This window comes from Salmo salar, chromosome ssa18 (genome assembly GCF_905237065.1).
Source record: "Salmo salar chromosome ssa18, Ssal_v3.1, whole genome shotgun sequence".
Lineage (NCBI taxonomy): Eukaryota > Metazoa > Chordata > Actinopteri > Salmoniformes > Salmonidae > Salmo > Salmo salar.
In genome coordinates this window covers 79492588-79509528 of record NC_059459.1, presented here as the reverse complement: position 1 = coordinate 79509528, position 16941 = coordinate 79492588, and the positions used below count along the sequence as shown (strand labels likewise).

Here is a 16941-nt window from a genome sequence, read left to right as displayed (position 1 = left end):
GCCCTGCTAGAGCTGCCCCGGTCAACTGTAAGTCCTGTTATTGTGAAGTGGATTAATTTAGGAGCAGCAACGGCTCAACCGCGAAGTGGTAGGCCACACAAGCTCACAGAACGGAACCGCCGAGTGCTGAAGCGTGTAGCTCATAAAATGTGTCTGTCCTTGGATGCAACACTCACTACCGAGATACAAACTGCCTCTGGAAACAACGTCAGCACAATAACTGTTCATCGGGAGCTTCAAGAAATGGGTTTCCATGGCTGAGCAGCCGCACACAAGCCTAAATTCACCATGCGCAATGTCAAGTGTCGGCTTGAGTGGTGTAAAGCTCGCCGCCATTGGACTCTGTGGATACGCGTTCTGTGGAGTGATGAATCACACTTCGCCATCTGGCAGTCCGATGGACGTATCTGGGTTTGGCGGATGCCAGGAGAACGCTACCTGCCCCAATGCATAGTTTCAACTGTAAAGTTTGGTGGAGGAGGAATAACGGTCTGGGGCTGTTTTTCGTGGTTCAGGCTAGGCCTCTTAGTTCCAGTGAAGGGAAATCTTAATGCTACAGCATAGAATGACATTCTAGATGATTCTGTGCTTCCAACTTTGTGGCAACAGTTTGGGGAAGGCCCTTTCCTATTTCAGCATGACAATGCCCCCATGCACAAAGCAAGGTCCATACAGAAATGGTTTGTCAAGATCATTGTGGAAGAACTTGACTGGCTTGCACAGAGAGCCCTGACCTCAACCCCACTGAATACCTTTGGGATGAATTGGAATGCCGACAGCGAGCCAGGCCTAATCACCCAACATCAGTACCCAACTTCACTAATACTCTTGAGGCTCAACGGAAGCAAGTCCCCGCAGCAATATTCCAACATCTAGTGGAAAGCCTTCCCAGAAGACTGGAGGCTGTTACAGCAGCAAAGGTGGGGGTACCAACTCCATATTAATGCCCATGATTTTGGAACGAGATGTTGGACCAGCAAGTGTCCACATACTTTTGTAGTACTATGTAGTATATTATATGGAGAGCCATAATACTGCCTGTAAGAGTATTTAGACACTTAAAACTAGTCGTTTTGAATTTTTCACTCTTTTTAGTTAATTTAATCTTGCTTATCGACAACATGTGGCATGTCCACGCTCAGACATAATGTAATTTATATGTAGGACATAATTGTAAATAAGAATTTGTTCTTAATGTTCTTAACTGACATGCCAAGTTAAATAAAGGTTAAATGTAATTATATATCATTATGAATGCTATGTCCACATACTTCTGGTCACGTAGTGTATATAGGGTGAGTGAAATAGGGCACCTTGCTTTTTACTGCCCTTTTTTCCGCACCGTGGTAATGTTTTGTCCCGTGGTAATGTTTTGTCCCGTGGTAATGTTTTGACCCGTGGTAATGTTTTGTCCCGTGGTAACGTGGTAATGTTTTGTCCCGTGGTAACGTGGTAATGTTTTGTCCCGTGGTAATGTTTTGTCCCGCGGTAATGTTTTGTCCCGTGGTAACGTGGTAATGTTTTGTCCCGTGGTAATGTTTTGTCCCGTGGTAATGTTTTGTCCCGTGGTAATGTTTTGTCCCGTGGTAATGTTTTGTCCCGAGGTAATGTTTTGTCCCGAGGTAATGTTTTGTCCTGTGGTAATGTTTTGTCCCGCGGTAATGTGGTAATGTTTTGTCCCGTGGTAATGTTTTGACCCGTGGTAATGTTTTGTCCCGTGGTAATGTTTTGTCCCGCGGTAATGTTTTGTCCCGCGGTAATGTTTTGTCCCGCGGTAATGTTTTGTCCCATGGTAATGTTTTGTCCAGTGGTAATGTTTTGTCCCGTGGTAACGTGGTAATGTTTTGTCCCGCGGTAATGTTTTGTCCAGTGGTAATGTTTTGTCCCGTGGTAATGTTTTGTCCCGTGGTAATGTTTTGTCCCGTGGTAACGTGGTAATGTTTTGTCCCGTGGTAATGTTTTGTCCCGTGGTAACGTGGTAATGTTTTGTCCCGTGGTAATGTTTTGTCCCGTGGTAATGTTTTGTCCAGTGGTAACGTGGTAATGTTTTGTCCCGTGGTAACGTGGTAATGTTTTGTCCCGCGGTAATGTTTTGTCCCGCGGTAATGTTTTGTCCCGTGGTAACGTGGTAATGTTTTGTCCCGCGCTAATGTTTTGTCCCGCGGTAATGTTTTGTCCCGCGGTAATGTTTTGTCCAGTGGTAACGTGGTAATGTTTTGACCCGTGGTAACGTGGTAATGTTTTGTCCCGCGCTAATGTTTTGTCCCGCGGTAATGTTTTGTCCCGCGGTAATGTTTTGTCCCACGGTAATGTTTTGTCCCGTGGTAATGTTTTGTCCCGTGGTAATGTTTTGTCCCGTGGTAATGTTTTGTCCCGCGGTAATGTTTTGTCCCATGGTAATGTTTTGTCCAGTGGTAATGTTTTGTCCCGTGGTAACGTGGTAATGTTTTGTCCCGTGGTAATGTTTTGTCCAGTGGTAATGTTTTGTCCAGTGGTAACGTGGTAATGTTTTGTCCCGTGGTAACGTGGTAATGTTTTGTCCCGCGGTAATGTTTTGTCCCGCGGTAATGTTTTGTCCCGTGGTAACGTGGTAATGTTTTGTCCAGTGGTAATGTTTTGTCCAGTGGTAATGTTTTGTCCAGTGGTAATGTTTTGTCCCATGGTAATGTTTTGTCCCGTGGTAATGTTTTGTCCCGCGGTAATGTTTTGTCCCGTGGTAACGTGGTAATGTTTTGTCCCGCGGTAATGTTTTGTCCCGCGGTAACGTGGTAATGTTTTGTCCCGTGGTAACGTGGTAATGTTTTGTCCCGCGGTAATGTTTTGTCCCGCGGTAATGTTTTGTCCCGTGGTAACGTGGTAATGTTTTGTCCCGCGGTAATGTTTTGTCCCGTGGTAACGTGGTAATGTTTTGTCCCGCGGTAATGTTTTGTCCCGCGGTAATGTTTTGTCCCGTGGTAACGTGGTAATGTTTAGTCCCGTGGTAATGTTTAGTCCCGTGGTAATGTTTTGTCCCGTGGTAATGTTTTGTTCCGTGGTAACGTGGTAATGTTTTGTCCCGTGGTAATGTTTTGTTCCGTGGTAACGTGGTAATGTTTTGTCCCGTGGTAATGTTTTGTCCCGTGGTAACGTGGTAATGTTTTGTCCCGTGGTAATGTTTTGTCCCGTGGTAACGTGGTAATGTTTTGTCCCGTGGTAATGTTTTGTCCCGCGGTAATGTTTTGTCCCGCGGTAATGTTTTGTCCCGTGGTAATGTTTTGTCCCGTGGTAATGTTTTGTTCCGTGGTAATGTGGTAATGTTTTGTCCCGCGGTAATGTGGTAATGTTTTGACCCGTGGTAATGTGGTAATGTTTTGACCCGTGGTAACGTTTTGTCCCGTGGTAATATTTTGTCCCGTGGTAATGTGGTAATGTTTTGACCCGTGGTAACGTGGTAATGTTTTGACCCGTGGTAATGTGGTAATGTTTTGTCCCGTGGTAATGTGGTAATGTTTTGTCCCGTGGTAAGTGGTAATGTTTTGACCCGTGGTAATGTGGTAATGTTTTGACCCGTGGTAATGTGGTAATGTTTTGTCCCGTGGTAATGTTTTGTTCCGTGGTAACGTGGTAATGTTTTGTCCCGCGGTAATGTGGTAATGTTTTGTCCCGTGGTAACGTTTTGTCCCGTGGTAATATTTTGTCCCGTGGTAATGTTTTGTCCCTATCTGAATGTGCTGTAGGCAACATTAGTTTCCCCTTTGACAAAACACATCTTGTGGAAAATTTAAAAACATGCTAGTAGGCTATATCAGACTATGTTAAAAAAATAAAAACATAATTGAATTAACCAATAATGTATGTTGATGCTACTAGTATGTACAATATTTAATGATGTTTCCATATGATAACAATAGCCTAATATATTTATTAATATGCCATAAACTATTGTTTTTTTTAAAAGTTTCACTCAATTCATTCTAATTAACTTAATCATTATGACACACCCTTCATTGTTGTCATTGGTTACACTAATTGCACTGTTTTGTCTAAAGAACCTGGTTCAAGCATTCATGACATCACCCTGAAGAAGCACAGTGATGCAGAAACATTGGTGGGTTTTTTTTTTTACCCAATAAATGACTGGGAGTTTATATTTAGAGCGTGCGACTGTGTTTATTTTTTATAGTTTATAGTTTATTCCACGTTAGTCAGCACCTCTACATAAAATAGGTTTCTCTGGGTGTGCGCCAGCTCATGTTTTTTATAGGACTATAAAACCGTCCCTATAAATGTGCTATTCATTTCTAGGCTAAAAGTGTTGAGTAGGCCAAGGCATGGCATCTTCAGTCACATGTTATCATCTACAGTAAAACTTGCACCATCACCCATGACATCAAGGCCACGGGAAGCAAAGGTGTCAAATCTATAAAAACTAAGGATAAACTAAACCTTAAAGACAATTAGGCTAAACGCGCGTGTCTTCCATGTAGCCTATACACACAGCCAGTCAGTCACCCAGTCAGTCCTTCAGGCAGTCAGTCAGTCACACCGCAGTGTTCCCCTACCTCCTCTCTCCCTGCTCCGTCTTCTAAGGTCTCCTCTCCTGTCTCCGGTGGTACTGGCACTTCCGTCTGCATTTTCTCTTTCCTCTTCCACCCTGACACGCGCCCTCCCGTTAGCCCTACGGTTAACGGTGCCAGGGATGGGGACCCACCCCAGCTGTGGCGGCCCTGGCCAGAGGCTGGGACCACCTCCTCGGCACGGCGGGAGTCACCCCATCCGTCGCCGGTCGAGATCCGGTTTCACTGTAGTGATGACAGTACAGCCTGCGGCAAATGCGCATAATCCACGCCGACTGAAAGTCGTCTCTGTCGGGATCAGAAGAGTTCATTCACCCGGTGCCTCTCGGTTCTTCTTCACGCCTTCCATGGTTTAATTAATTCACCTTTCCCATGCAAACATAGCATAGATTAGACAAAACCCAGATTTCTTCCTTTAAAGATTAGATTAACGTCTGTTCGTTGGTCCTGTGCGCGTCAGTGCTTGGCGGTGATAACCGTGAAGCTTCTAGACTTCGTTCTAGGCGCAGGTGGGGCGGTGTGTGTGCATACGCTCGAGATGACAAATGCTGAGTTCATATGCTAGTCGGAATTAGAAAACTCTGAAATGTCCAACTTGCTATCTGGTTGTAGATATACACGTGCCGCGTTCAACCTGTTAGCAAGTCGAACATTTCCGAGTTTCCTAGTTCCGACTAGCACATGAACGCGGCATGAGCCAACGGTTACGGTTTCGTTCAGAGTGAACACGAGGGGCAGGCACGAGAGCGCTGATGTGAAAGATGGATGGATAGGAGGAGGATGTTTTTATACCCGAAGGCAGACAGCGATCTCGGTAAAAGGCAAAACCAGGAACAACTGATTCCTTTTCTATGGTAAACAGTTTATTCTCTGGATTAAAACAACAACAAAAAACAACGATAAAACCATCTCTGGGAAGTTATTTTCTTTCTATTTGTCTCCTTAGAGCTAGAAGGTTTCACCTACTCATCCTTCTGTATGCCCAGTAACGTCACCCACCACCTGAGCATATAACCTACATACATTAAAGATGCGCAGGTCTGCTGTTTGTTTACCTGGTCACCATCATTTGCTAATAACACCATTCTCAACCGCATAAATATGTGTTCAAGTGAACATTTGAGAGATGCAAATAGCCTACCAAAATGTCGGAAAAGCATAAGCAGAAACATAGGACTATCTAAAAAAATAAATAAAAAGAGTTTGTGGATGGGTTATTAGCAAATGTTATTACCAAACAGCTGACCCATGCATCACTAATCCACCACAGGAGGTTGGTGGCATCGTAATTGGGGAGGACAGGCTCGTGGTAATGGCTGGAGTGGAATGGTATCAAATACATCAGACACATGTAATCCACACAGTATTTCATGACCCTAAAACTGCGGCAATGAGCCCACCCGTGCATAACTAATATACATCAACAACATATACAGTAGGCTAGATCTATAGACGACATACACTGAGTAGACAAAACATTAAGAACACCTTGCTAATAGGTTAGCATAAAGCTGTTTCAACAGCAGAGTGCCAACAGGTTACTGCTACACCTGGCTTTCAGCGGAGCCTTGTCTGGCAGCGAAACAGATCCTTCAGCCTCATTTACTGCCTTTTAAAAAAAACATAACATATATGGCTGACTTGCTTAAACAAATGTGGGTTTTCTGACAATTGAGTACAATACAAACTATGGCATACAAACAAAAATACAATACAAACTATGGCATAAGGGGGATGATAAGCGGATAAGAGACAATTCGTAAATTCGATGAAGACATTAACGAGCGAGCTAGGATGGATGTAGTCAATATAGCTATTAGTGGCTCCCGAGTGGCACGTCATCTTGGCGCTAGAGGCGTCACTACAGACCCTGGTTCGATCCCAGGCTGTATCACAACCGGCTGTGATCGGGAGTCCCATAGGGCGATGCACAATTGGCCCAGAGTTATTCAGGTTAGGGGAGGGTTTGGCTGCTGTAGGCCTTCATTGTTAAATAAGAATTTGTTCTGAACTGACTTGCATGGTTAAATAAAGGTAAAAAAAAATTGTTCAGCACTTTTGAAATGTACAGCAACAGAATTCAGAACATGGGTCGTTCTTACAGTATTCTCCCTGTACACCAAGTCAGAGCCATAGGATAAATAAGGGGGGCCTATAAGCAGACAATGAAAGTTCTTACAATATTCGATGATTACATTTATCTAAAACAGGCTATAGGCTACATGTGCTCTACCAAGTCAGAACAGTAGGCTAAATTATGAGAGGGAAAAGGGACAATTTATTAGGGTGAGGCACATGGGCTACTAACAGCTTACTACACAACATACACTTAGTATTACTAAGTGCAAATCCACAAGATGAAACAATAACAAAACGACCGCCCCGCCTTTGTTTTGGTAAAAAGCTGAGGGATGGGCCTGGAGAAATCTAACAACTCTCAGATGAATAGACAGAGCTATGGATGCAAGGACTGACCATCCATGATATCAAAAGTATTGTTTTAACCATGTTATGAGGCTATACAGTGTTTGTTTACATTTACAATGTTTACAAACATTGAAAAAAAACAAGCTTAAATTTTGGGTTCTGATGGAGTGTGACAGTTGAACTAAGCTCATGAGGCATTTATAAGTTATATTCTTCAAGAATCAATGGATATATATATATAGTGTAAAATTTGTAAGTCCAAAAATTGATGTAGCAACTACAGATTGCCCCTTTAAGTCTATTAAAAGTGTGCGAGTTTGAGCATGTGTCCATTAGGCCTATGGATGTTTCACTTTTATTCAATAGGTTGGGTTCCACACTATGCAGCTGATGCAAGAGCACATCATTCACTGGCTGTCCACTGGTTTCAAAATCAATGAATGATAAGCAGCTTAAACTTCTTGAATTCAACCATTATTGGGTTCAAATACACATTTAGATTTGTGAACAGCCATCTAGAACAATCACAATCCGTAAAGCGCAAATAGCTAAATGAGAGAGCAGCAGTGTGATTCACATCAATGCTCTATGTAGATATCAATAAGAAGTGACATCCGTATCGCCGTAGACTACCCAACTGCTGTCATCCTTTACCTCCAAGCGTTTATTCAAGTTGGATCATCTTTGGATGCCGACAGCAGCCACACCATTGGAAGACATAGCTTGGACTGTAGCCCACAAAAGCCTATTCCTGCTCTTTTCCCACAATCCATCAATCACATTTGGTGTGTCATCATAGTGGTCTCTGACATCATAGTGGTCTCTGTCATCATAGTGGTCTCTGACATCATAGTGGTCTCTGACATCATAGTGGTCTCTGACATCATAGTTGTCTCTGACATCATAGGGGTCTCTGACATCATAGGGGTCTCTGACATCATAGTGGTCTCTGTCATCATAGTGGTCTCTGACATCATAGTGGTCTCTGACATCATAGTGGTCTCTGAATTGTGGTCAGACTCACTCAGGTGGTTCAAACTTAAACTTGCGCCCTTTTCAATGCTGATTTGAATGTCATTCAAAACACAGAAGTGTCAAAACATCCTTTTTGAATGTAAAAGTAATCCTTGAAGTAATCAAGTTTTACAAAAGTATCTAATCTGATTACAATATTTTTGCTGGTATTGTAACGGAATCCCTCCCCAACCCTGCTTGCATAATACATCATTTATGAAACAATGAAAGCTCTGACAATATTCAATGACTACATTTCTCTAAAATAGGTTATAGGCCACATGTGAACCACCAAGTCAGAACGGTAGGAGAAGTTATGAGAGGGGATAGGGACCAAATTATTAGGGTGAGGCACATGGGCTACTAACAGCCTACTACACAACATACACTTAGTATTACTTCCTTATCTACCGTATACATATCTCCCTGGCATATTACATCATTTATGCAGCTACATACAATACATTTTTGTACTCACCTTGTTATGCTGTGCTTCCTTGAACAGGAAGTGGCACAGCGGTCTTTCGTGGGCAAATTTTGTCATCAAACTTTGACATCAAAGTCTGGCATTCTCTGGATTTATGGTGCTTTCAAGACAACTTGGAACTCTGGGGGAAAAACACAAGGTTGAATCATGACGTCGGTGATCTTCAGGTCAGAGCTCTAGAACTCCAGTCAGAGCTCTAGAAAGAGGCCAGAGTTCCCGACTTGGAATTCTGAGTTGGATGACCATTCATAACGTGTTTTCCCCAGTCGGGGCTCATTTTGTTCCCCGAGTTCCCAGTTGTCTTGAACTCACTGAAGTCAGATTTCCCATGTTTCCAGTTGTTTTCAGCGCATCAGATATCATGCTTCATTGACAGTATGGCCAATGTTGAACGTTTATCCTTTTAAGCTTGGAAAAGAGACCCTTAAGCCCAGACTTGGGACCACACACCCTCTCCACTGAATAGCAGGCTAGTGATTAACTGCAAGAATTGCAAAGCAGCCACGGATTCCTTCCAAACCATTCATTGTTGGATTTGCGATTTCCAGTTGTGTAATGTTTATGTTCTATGGCCGATGAGCACCGATACGTTTTATCTTCATATGAATAAGGATTAAAACAGATTTGCCAGTAGATTGTCAACTTGATTCATGATGATGACTGCTAGCTAAGATTTTTCAAGATATGATGTTGACATGATCAGTCCAATCAAAGCTACAGTCCAATCAATGATCTTGAGCCTTCTTGGATGGGCACTTCTAATGTAACTGTATTGCAGCCTCCAAGGGGCTTGAATTTTCGAGCTCTCCCCGTAGATTTTGAGGTGAAGTAGTGTCCTCGTGAGTGACAGAACACTGAGCCAATCACGGCGCAACTAGAGAACATTGCCAACCCCTAAGCTCTGTATATTCCCCTGGCTGCCCCTCCACCACAGAAAGCACTGAGCTGGGCTGAAACACCTCTGGCTGCCCCTCCACCACAGAAAGCACTGAGCTGGGCTGAAACACCTGTATATTCCTCTGGCTGCCCCTCCACCACAGAAAGCACTGAGCTGGGCTGAAACACCTGTATATTCCTCTGGCTGCCCCTCCACCACAGAAAGCACTGAGCTGGGCTGAAACACCTGCATTTGGGAGGTGCTTTACTAAAAAAAAAAAAAAAAAGGAGACCATGTTTATATGCAGCTTTATTACATTCTCTGCAAATTGATATTTGACACACTTATCAATGCCAAAATAACAAAAACAGGCAACTTTTTTTTAAGCTAAAAAGGCTCGCCACTGCTCCTCCCCTTCATCTATACTGATTGAAGTGGATTTAACAAGTGACATCAATAAGGGATCATAGCTTTCACCTGGTCAGTCTGTGTCATGGAAAGAGCAGGTGTTCCTAATGTTTTGTCCACTCAGTGATTTAGGGCTGTTTTAAGCAGAAAATGCTTTAATGTGATAAACTGGAACATCTCTGGGTGTTACGGGTAATAAATCCATTTATAACAGTGACAACAACAAAGAATATTTCTCCAAACTACAGCCAAGACTTTTATTAATTCTTAAACATAATTTCTGAAACTTTTTAAAACAATACTTTATTTTACCTTTATTTAACTAGGCAAGTCAGTTAAGAACAAATTCTTATTTTCAATGACGGCCTAGGAACTGCCTTGTTCAGGGGCAGAACTACAGATTTTTACCTTGCCAGCTCGGGGATTCGATCTTGCAACCTTTCGGTTACTAGTCCAACGCTCTAACCACTAGGCTACCTGCTGCCGCACTTGACTAGAAAATAATAGAAAAAATCACAACAATAGCAGCATTTACATATAGGTTTACATTGGCAGGGAATGACAAAGGAACAAAGTATTTTAAACACTACATTGTAGAGGTGTGTGTGTGTTGTGATGTGTGAGCGAGAGTGTGTGTGTCTATGACAGTGCTCCTTTCGTACAGTAGAGCTGGTAGACTGTGCGACTCAAAGCTGGACCCAAGTTCCTGAAATGCAAACAGAACCAACAATAAGCAGTCAATGAATCAACATCTGCAGTTCTTTTCACACTTTCTCACCTTTTCAGTTTTCCATATCGGATGGAGGAGAGAAGTTTCTCTCTTTCTGTGTCGCTGGGGCACTGCTCATACGCTTCCAACAGACTGGAGGGAGGAGAGGAGAGATGAGAGAGAGATGGGAGAGAGAGAGGAGAGAGGGGAGAGAGATGAGAGAGGGGAGAGAGATGAGAGAGGGGAGAGAGAGAGAGATGAGAGAGAGAGGAGAGAGGGGAGAGAGAGAGAGATGAGAGAGGGGAGAGAGAGAGAGATGAGAGAGAGAGAGAGAGAGATGAGAGAGGGGAGAGAGAGGGGAGAGATGAGAGGAGAGAGCGATAAAGGACATGCTGGTATGCCATCTCTAGTCAACAAGAACACAAGTATAGCCCATCTGTAAATAGCCAATCCAACTACCTCATCCCCATAGTGTTACTTATTTTTTTCTCCTTTGCACCCCAGTATCTCTACTTGCACATTCATCTTCTGCACATCTATCACTCCCGTGTTTAATTGCTAAATTGTAATTGTTTCGCCACTATGGCCTATTTATTGCCTTACCTCCCTTATCTTACCTCATTTGCACACACTGTATATAGACTTTTCTATTGTGTTATTGACTATGTTTGTTTATTCCATGTGTAACTCTGTGTTGTTGTATGTGTCGAACTGCTTTGCTTTATCTTGGCCAGGTCGCAGTTGTAAATGAAAACTTGTTCTCAACTGACCTACCTGGTTAAATAAAGGTGAAATAAATAAAATGAAAATTGAAAGTAGTCAGCCCTATCTCACCTACGTCAAGGGAGAAACCAGCCCTATATCACCTACGTCAAGGGAGAAACCAGCCCTATATCACCTACGTCAAGGGAGAAACCAGCCCTATATCACCTACGTCAAGGGAGAAACCAGCCCTATATCACCTACGTCAAGGGAGAAACCAGCCCTATATCACCTACGTCAAGGGAGAAACCAGCCCTCTCACCTGTCAACAGAGAAACCAGCCCTCTCACCTGTCAACAGAGAAACCAGCCCTATATCACCTACGTCAAGGGAGAAACCAGCCCTCTCACCTGTCAACAGAGAAACCAGCCCTCTCACCTGTCAACAGAGAAACCAGCCCTCTCACCTGTCAGAGAAACCAGCCCTCTCACCTGTCAGAGAAACCAGCCCTCTCACCTGTCAGAGAAACCAGCCCTCTCACCTGTCAGAGAAACCAGCCCTCTCACCTGTCAGAGAAACCAGCCCTCTCACCTGTCAACAGAGAAACCAGCCCTCTCACCTGTCAGAGAAACCAGCCCTCTCACCTGTCAGAGAAACCAGCCCTCTCACCTGTCAACAGAGAAACCAGCCCTCTCACCTGTCAACAGAGAAACCAGCCCTCTCACCTGTCAGAGAAACCAGCCCTCTCACCTGTCAGAGAAACCAGCCCTCTCACCTGTCAGAGAAACCAGCCCTCTCACCTGTCAGAGAAACCAGCCCTCTCACCTGTCAGAGAAACCAGCCCTCTCACCTGTCAGAGAAACCAGCCCTCTCACCTGTCAGAGAAACCAGCCCTCTCACCTGTCAGAGAAACCAGCCCTCTCACCTGTCAGAGAAACCAGCCCTCTCACCTGTCAACAGAGAAACCAGCCCTCTCACCTGTCAACAGAGAAACCAGCCCTCTCACCTGTCAGAGAAACCAGCCCTCTCACCTGTCAGAGAAACCAGCCCTCTCACCTGTCAGGAGAAACCAGCCCTCTCACCTGTCAGAGAAACCAGCCCTCTCACCTGTCAGAGAAACCAGCCCTCTCACCTGTCAGAGAAACCAGCCCTCTCACCTGTCAGAGAAACCAGCCCTCTCACCTGTCAACAGAGAAACCAGCCCTCTCACCTGTCAACAGAGAAACCAGCCCTCTCACCTGTCAACAGAGAAACCAGCCCTCTCACCTGTCAGAGAAACCAGCCCTCTCACCTGTCAGAGAAACCAGCCCTCTCACCTGTCAGAGAAACCAGCCCTCTCACCTGTCAGAGAAACCAGCCCTCTCACCTGTCAACAGAGAAACCAGCCCTCTCACCTGTCAGAGAAACCAGCCCTCTCACCTGTCAGAGAAACCAGCCCTCTCACCTGTCAGAGAAACCAGCCCTCTCACCTGTCAGAGAAACCAGCCCTCTCACCTGTCAGAGAAACCAGCCCTCTCACCTGTCAGAGAAACCAGCCCTCTCACCTGTCAACAGAGAAACCAGCCCTCTCACCTGTCAACAGAGAAACCAGCCCTCTCACCTGTCAGAGAAACCAGCCCTCTCACCTGTCAGAGAAACCAGCCCTCTCACCTGTCAGAGAAACCAGCCCTCTCACCTGTAACAGAGAAACCAGCCCTCTCACCTGTCCAGAGAAACCAGCCCTCTCACCTGTCAACAGAGAAACCAGCCCTCTCACCTGTAACAGAGAAACCAGCCCTCTCACCTGTCAGAGAAACCAGCCCTCTCACCTGTCAGAGAAACCAGCCCTCTCACCTGTAACAGAGAAACCAGCCCTCTCACCTGTCAACAGAGAAACCAGCCCTCTCACCTGTCAGAGAAACCAGCCCTCTCACCTGTACAGAGAAACCAGCCCTCTCACCTGTCAGAGAAACCAGCCCTCTCACCTGTCAACAGAGAAACCAGCCCTCTCACCTGTCAACAGAGAAACCAGCCCTCTCACCTGTCAGAGAAACCAGCCCTCTCACCTGTCAGAGAAACCAGCCCTCTCACCTGTCAGAGAAACCAGCCCTCTCACCTGTCAACAGAGAAACCAGCCCTCTCACCTGTCAGAGAAACCAGCCCTCTCACCTGTCAGAGAAACCAGCCCTCTCACCTGTCAGAGAAACCAGCCCTCTCACCTGTCAGAGAAACCAGCCCTCTCACCTGTCAGAGAAACCAGCCCTATAACTTTCACTTCTAGACAAGACAAATGCTTCTAGAAAGAAACAACCTAAAAATAGCTTTAGTCCGTCTATACTTCACTACTTTTGACCAGGACCCATAGGACTCTAGTGCACTATGTAGGGAATAGGGTGCCCTCTGACTCCTAACTGCATGACTGGAGGGGAAACCAGGGGCCAGCGGCCGAGGGCGAAACCAGGGGCCGCGGCGGCGAAGGGCGTGAAACCAGGGGCCGGCGGCTGAGGGCGAAACCAGGGGCCGGCGGCTGAGGGCGAAAAACCAGGGGCCGGCGGCTGAGGGCGAAAAACCAGGGGCCAGCGGCTGAGGGCGAAAAACCAGGGGCCAGCGGCTGAGGGCGAAAAACCAGGGGCCAGCGGCTGAGGGCAAAAACAAGGGACCGGCGGCCGAGGGGGAAAAAACCAGGGGCCAGCGGCTGAGGGCGAAAACCAGGGGCCAGCGGCTGAGGGCGAAAAAACCAGGGGCCAGCGGCTGAGGGCGAAAACCAGGGGCCAGCGGCCGAAGGGGAAACTATGGGTCAATTAATCATGTTTGCCTGAGAGACTACAACATCAGCTTTAACATGCGCCCCAAATGGCACCCTATTGCCCCATAGGGCTCTGGTCAAAAGTAGTGCACTTTATAGTGAGAAAATGGTGCTTCCAGAGCCAGCAGGCAGAGTCAATCAATTAGCTATCTGATCAATCTATGACCTTGTCAATCAACTAATCAATCATAGAGAGCCAGGGATCGACACAGGGAGAAAAGGCAAAAAACACACATTTCTTTCCACAGGGCCGTGGGGTGAGACAGGGATGCAGCTTAAGCCCGACCCTCTTCAACTTGTATCAACGAATTGGTGAGGGCACTAGAGCAGTCTGCAGCACCCGGCCTCACCCTACTAGAATCTGAAGTCAAATGTTTACTGTTTGCTGATGATCTGGTGCTTCTGTCCCCAACCAAGGAGGGCCTAGATCTTCTGCACAGATTCTGTCAGACCTGGGCTCTGACAGTAAATCTCAGAGAGACAAAAATAATGGTGTTTCAAAAAAGGTCCAGTCGCCAGGACCACAAATACAAATTCCATCTAGACACCGTTGCCCTGGAGCACACAAAAAACTATACATACCTTGGACTAAACATCAGCACCACAGGTAACTTCCACAAAGCTGTGAACGATCTGAGAGACAAGGCAAGAACGGCCTTCTATGCCATCAAAAGGAACATAACATTAGGATCTGGCTAAAAATACTTGAATCAGTTATAGAACCCATTGCCCTTTATGGTTGTGAGGTCTGGGGTCCGCTCACCAACCAGGAATTCACAAAATGGGACAAACACCAAATTGAGACTATGCATGCAGAATTCTGCAAAAATATCCTCAGTGTACAATGTAAAACACCAAATAATGCATGCAGAGCAGAATTAGGCCGATACCCGCTAATTAACAGAATCCAGAAAAGAGAGACGTTAAATTTTACAACCACCTAAAAGGAAAAAATGTCCAAACCTTCCATAACAAAGCCATCACCTACAGAGAGATGAAGAGTCCCCTAAGCAAGCTGGTCCTGGGGCTCTGTTCAAACACAAACACACCCCACAGAGCCCCAGGACAGCAACACAATTAGACCCAACCATATCATGAGAAAACAAAAATATAATTACTTGACACATTGGAAAAGATCAACTAAAAACCTCAGTAAACTAGAATGCCATTTGGCCCTAAACAGAGAGTACACAATGGCAGAATACCTGACCACTGTGACTGACTCAAACTTAAGGAAAGCTTTGACTATGTACAGACTCAAGAGAAGACAGGCTAAAATGAGGTGGAAACTGAGCTGCACTTCCTAATCTCCTGCCCAATGTATGACCATATTAGAGAAACATATTTTCCCTCAGATTACACAGATCCACAAAGAATTCCAAAACAAACCCAATTTTGATAAACTCCCATATCTACTGGGTGAAATACCACAGTGTGCCATCACAGCAGCAAGATTTGTGACATGTTGCCACAAGAAAAGGTCAACCAGTGAAGAACAAACACCATTGGTAAATACAACCCATATTTATGTTTATTTTCCCTTTTGTTCTTTAAATATTTACAAATCGCTACAACACTATATATATACATAATATGACATTTGAAATGTCTTTATTATTATTTTGGAACTTCTGTGAGTGTAATGTTTACTGTTCATTTTTATATATTATCTACTTCACTTGCTTGGCAATGTTAACATATTTTTTCCATGCCAATAAAGCCCCTTGAATTGAAAAGCCAAGCGGTCAGCTATCTGTGTGTTGTGTGTGTGTGTGTGTGTGTGTGGAGGGGGGGTACCTGTGTAGAGTACTGTAGCGCTCTAGTATAGCAACAGCCTTATCACCAGATAGTCCAGAGATCTGCATCAGCTGTCTGGCAAACACCTCTCTCACTGTCTGACACTGTAGAGAGACAGAGAGAGGGTTAACAAACACCTCTCTCACTGTAGAGAGACAGGGAGGGGGTTAACAAACACCTCTCTCACTGTCTGACACTGTAGAGAGACAGGGAGAGGGTTAACAAACACCTCTCTCACTGTAGAGAGACAGGGAGAGGGTTAACAAACACCTCTCTCACTGTAGAGAGACAGGGAGAGGGTTAACAAACACCTCTCTCACTGTAGAGAGACAGGGAGAGGGTTAACAAACACCTCTCTCACTGTAGAGAGACAGGGAGAGGGTTAACAAACACCTCTCTCACTGTAGAGAGACAGGGAGAGGGTTAACAAACACCTCTCTCACTGTAGAGAGACAGGAAGAGGGTTAACAAACACCTTGTTCTTGACAGCTCCTTGGTTGAACTCTGGGAAGGAGATGAGAGAACAGGAGGGGACCTCTCTCTCCCTCCCTCCACACTCTTCCTTGTTCTGTCCATCCCCCTCTAGCTCCCTGGAGCGACAGACCAACGTACGGTTCTAAATCACAAAACAACACGATGAAAATCAGTGAATACCATTTCATGAATAATGAGATATATGGACACATAAGGGAAAAGCACCAGAGTTGGCATTTACCGCTACATTATCACTATATTACCGTTATATTACCACTACATTATCAATATATTACCACTATATTATCATTATATTACCACTATATTACCGCTACATTAATATATTACCTTTATATTATCGTTATATTACCACTATATTATCACTATATTACCGTTATATTACCACTATATTACCACTACATTACCGTTATATCACCTCTATATCACCACTACATTACCATTATATTACCACTATATATTACCTCTATATTATCGCTATATTACCATTACATTACCGATATTTTACCATTACATTACCGCTATATTACCATTATATTACCCTTATATTATCATATTACCATTATATTCAGTATGGGGCTAGAGTCAAATGCTGAATACTGTAGTTACATTTTTTTGTTTTAAAATGTTTATTCAATTCAAAATAATGTAGCTTGGTGATATCATGGTATAGCTTGGTGATATCAT

General features: G+C 44.6%; 2 protein-coding genes across 2 annotated transcripts in view; both read right to left on the bottom strand.

The window, feature by feature from the left end:
• Positions 1 to 5100, bottom strand: part of LOC106578145 (transmembrane protein 151A) — an 82210-nt gene extending 77110 nt beyond the window's left edge. The window contains exon 1 of the mRNA XM_014156769.2: positions 4542 to 5100. Within this exon, the coding sequence (XP_014012244.2) occupies positions 4542 to 4613 (72 nt within the window). The 5' untranslated portion in view covers positions 4614 to 5100. The remainder of the gene's footprint in view (positions 1 to 4541) is intronic.
• Positions 5101 to 9653: 4553 nt separating this feature from the next.
• The window catches only part of mus81 (MUS81 structure-specific endonuclease subunit), a 37156-nt gene continuing 29868 nt past the window's right edge, over positions 9654 to 16941 (bottom strand). The window contains exons 13-16 of the mRNA XM_045701612.1: positions 16238 to 16378; positions 15763 to 15866; positions 10548 to 10631; positions 9654 to 10475 (exon numbers count right to left, since the gene is read on the bottom strand). Of these exons, the coding sequence (XP_045557568.1) occupies positions 10409 to 10475; positions 10548 to 10631; positions 15763 to 15866; positions 16238 to 16378 (396 nt within the window). The 3' untranslated portion in view covers positions 9654 to 10408. The remainder of the gene's footprint in view (positions 10476 to 10547; positions 10632 to 15762; positions 15867 to 16237; positions 16379 to 16941) is intronic.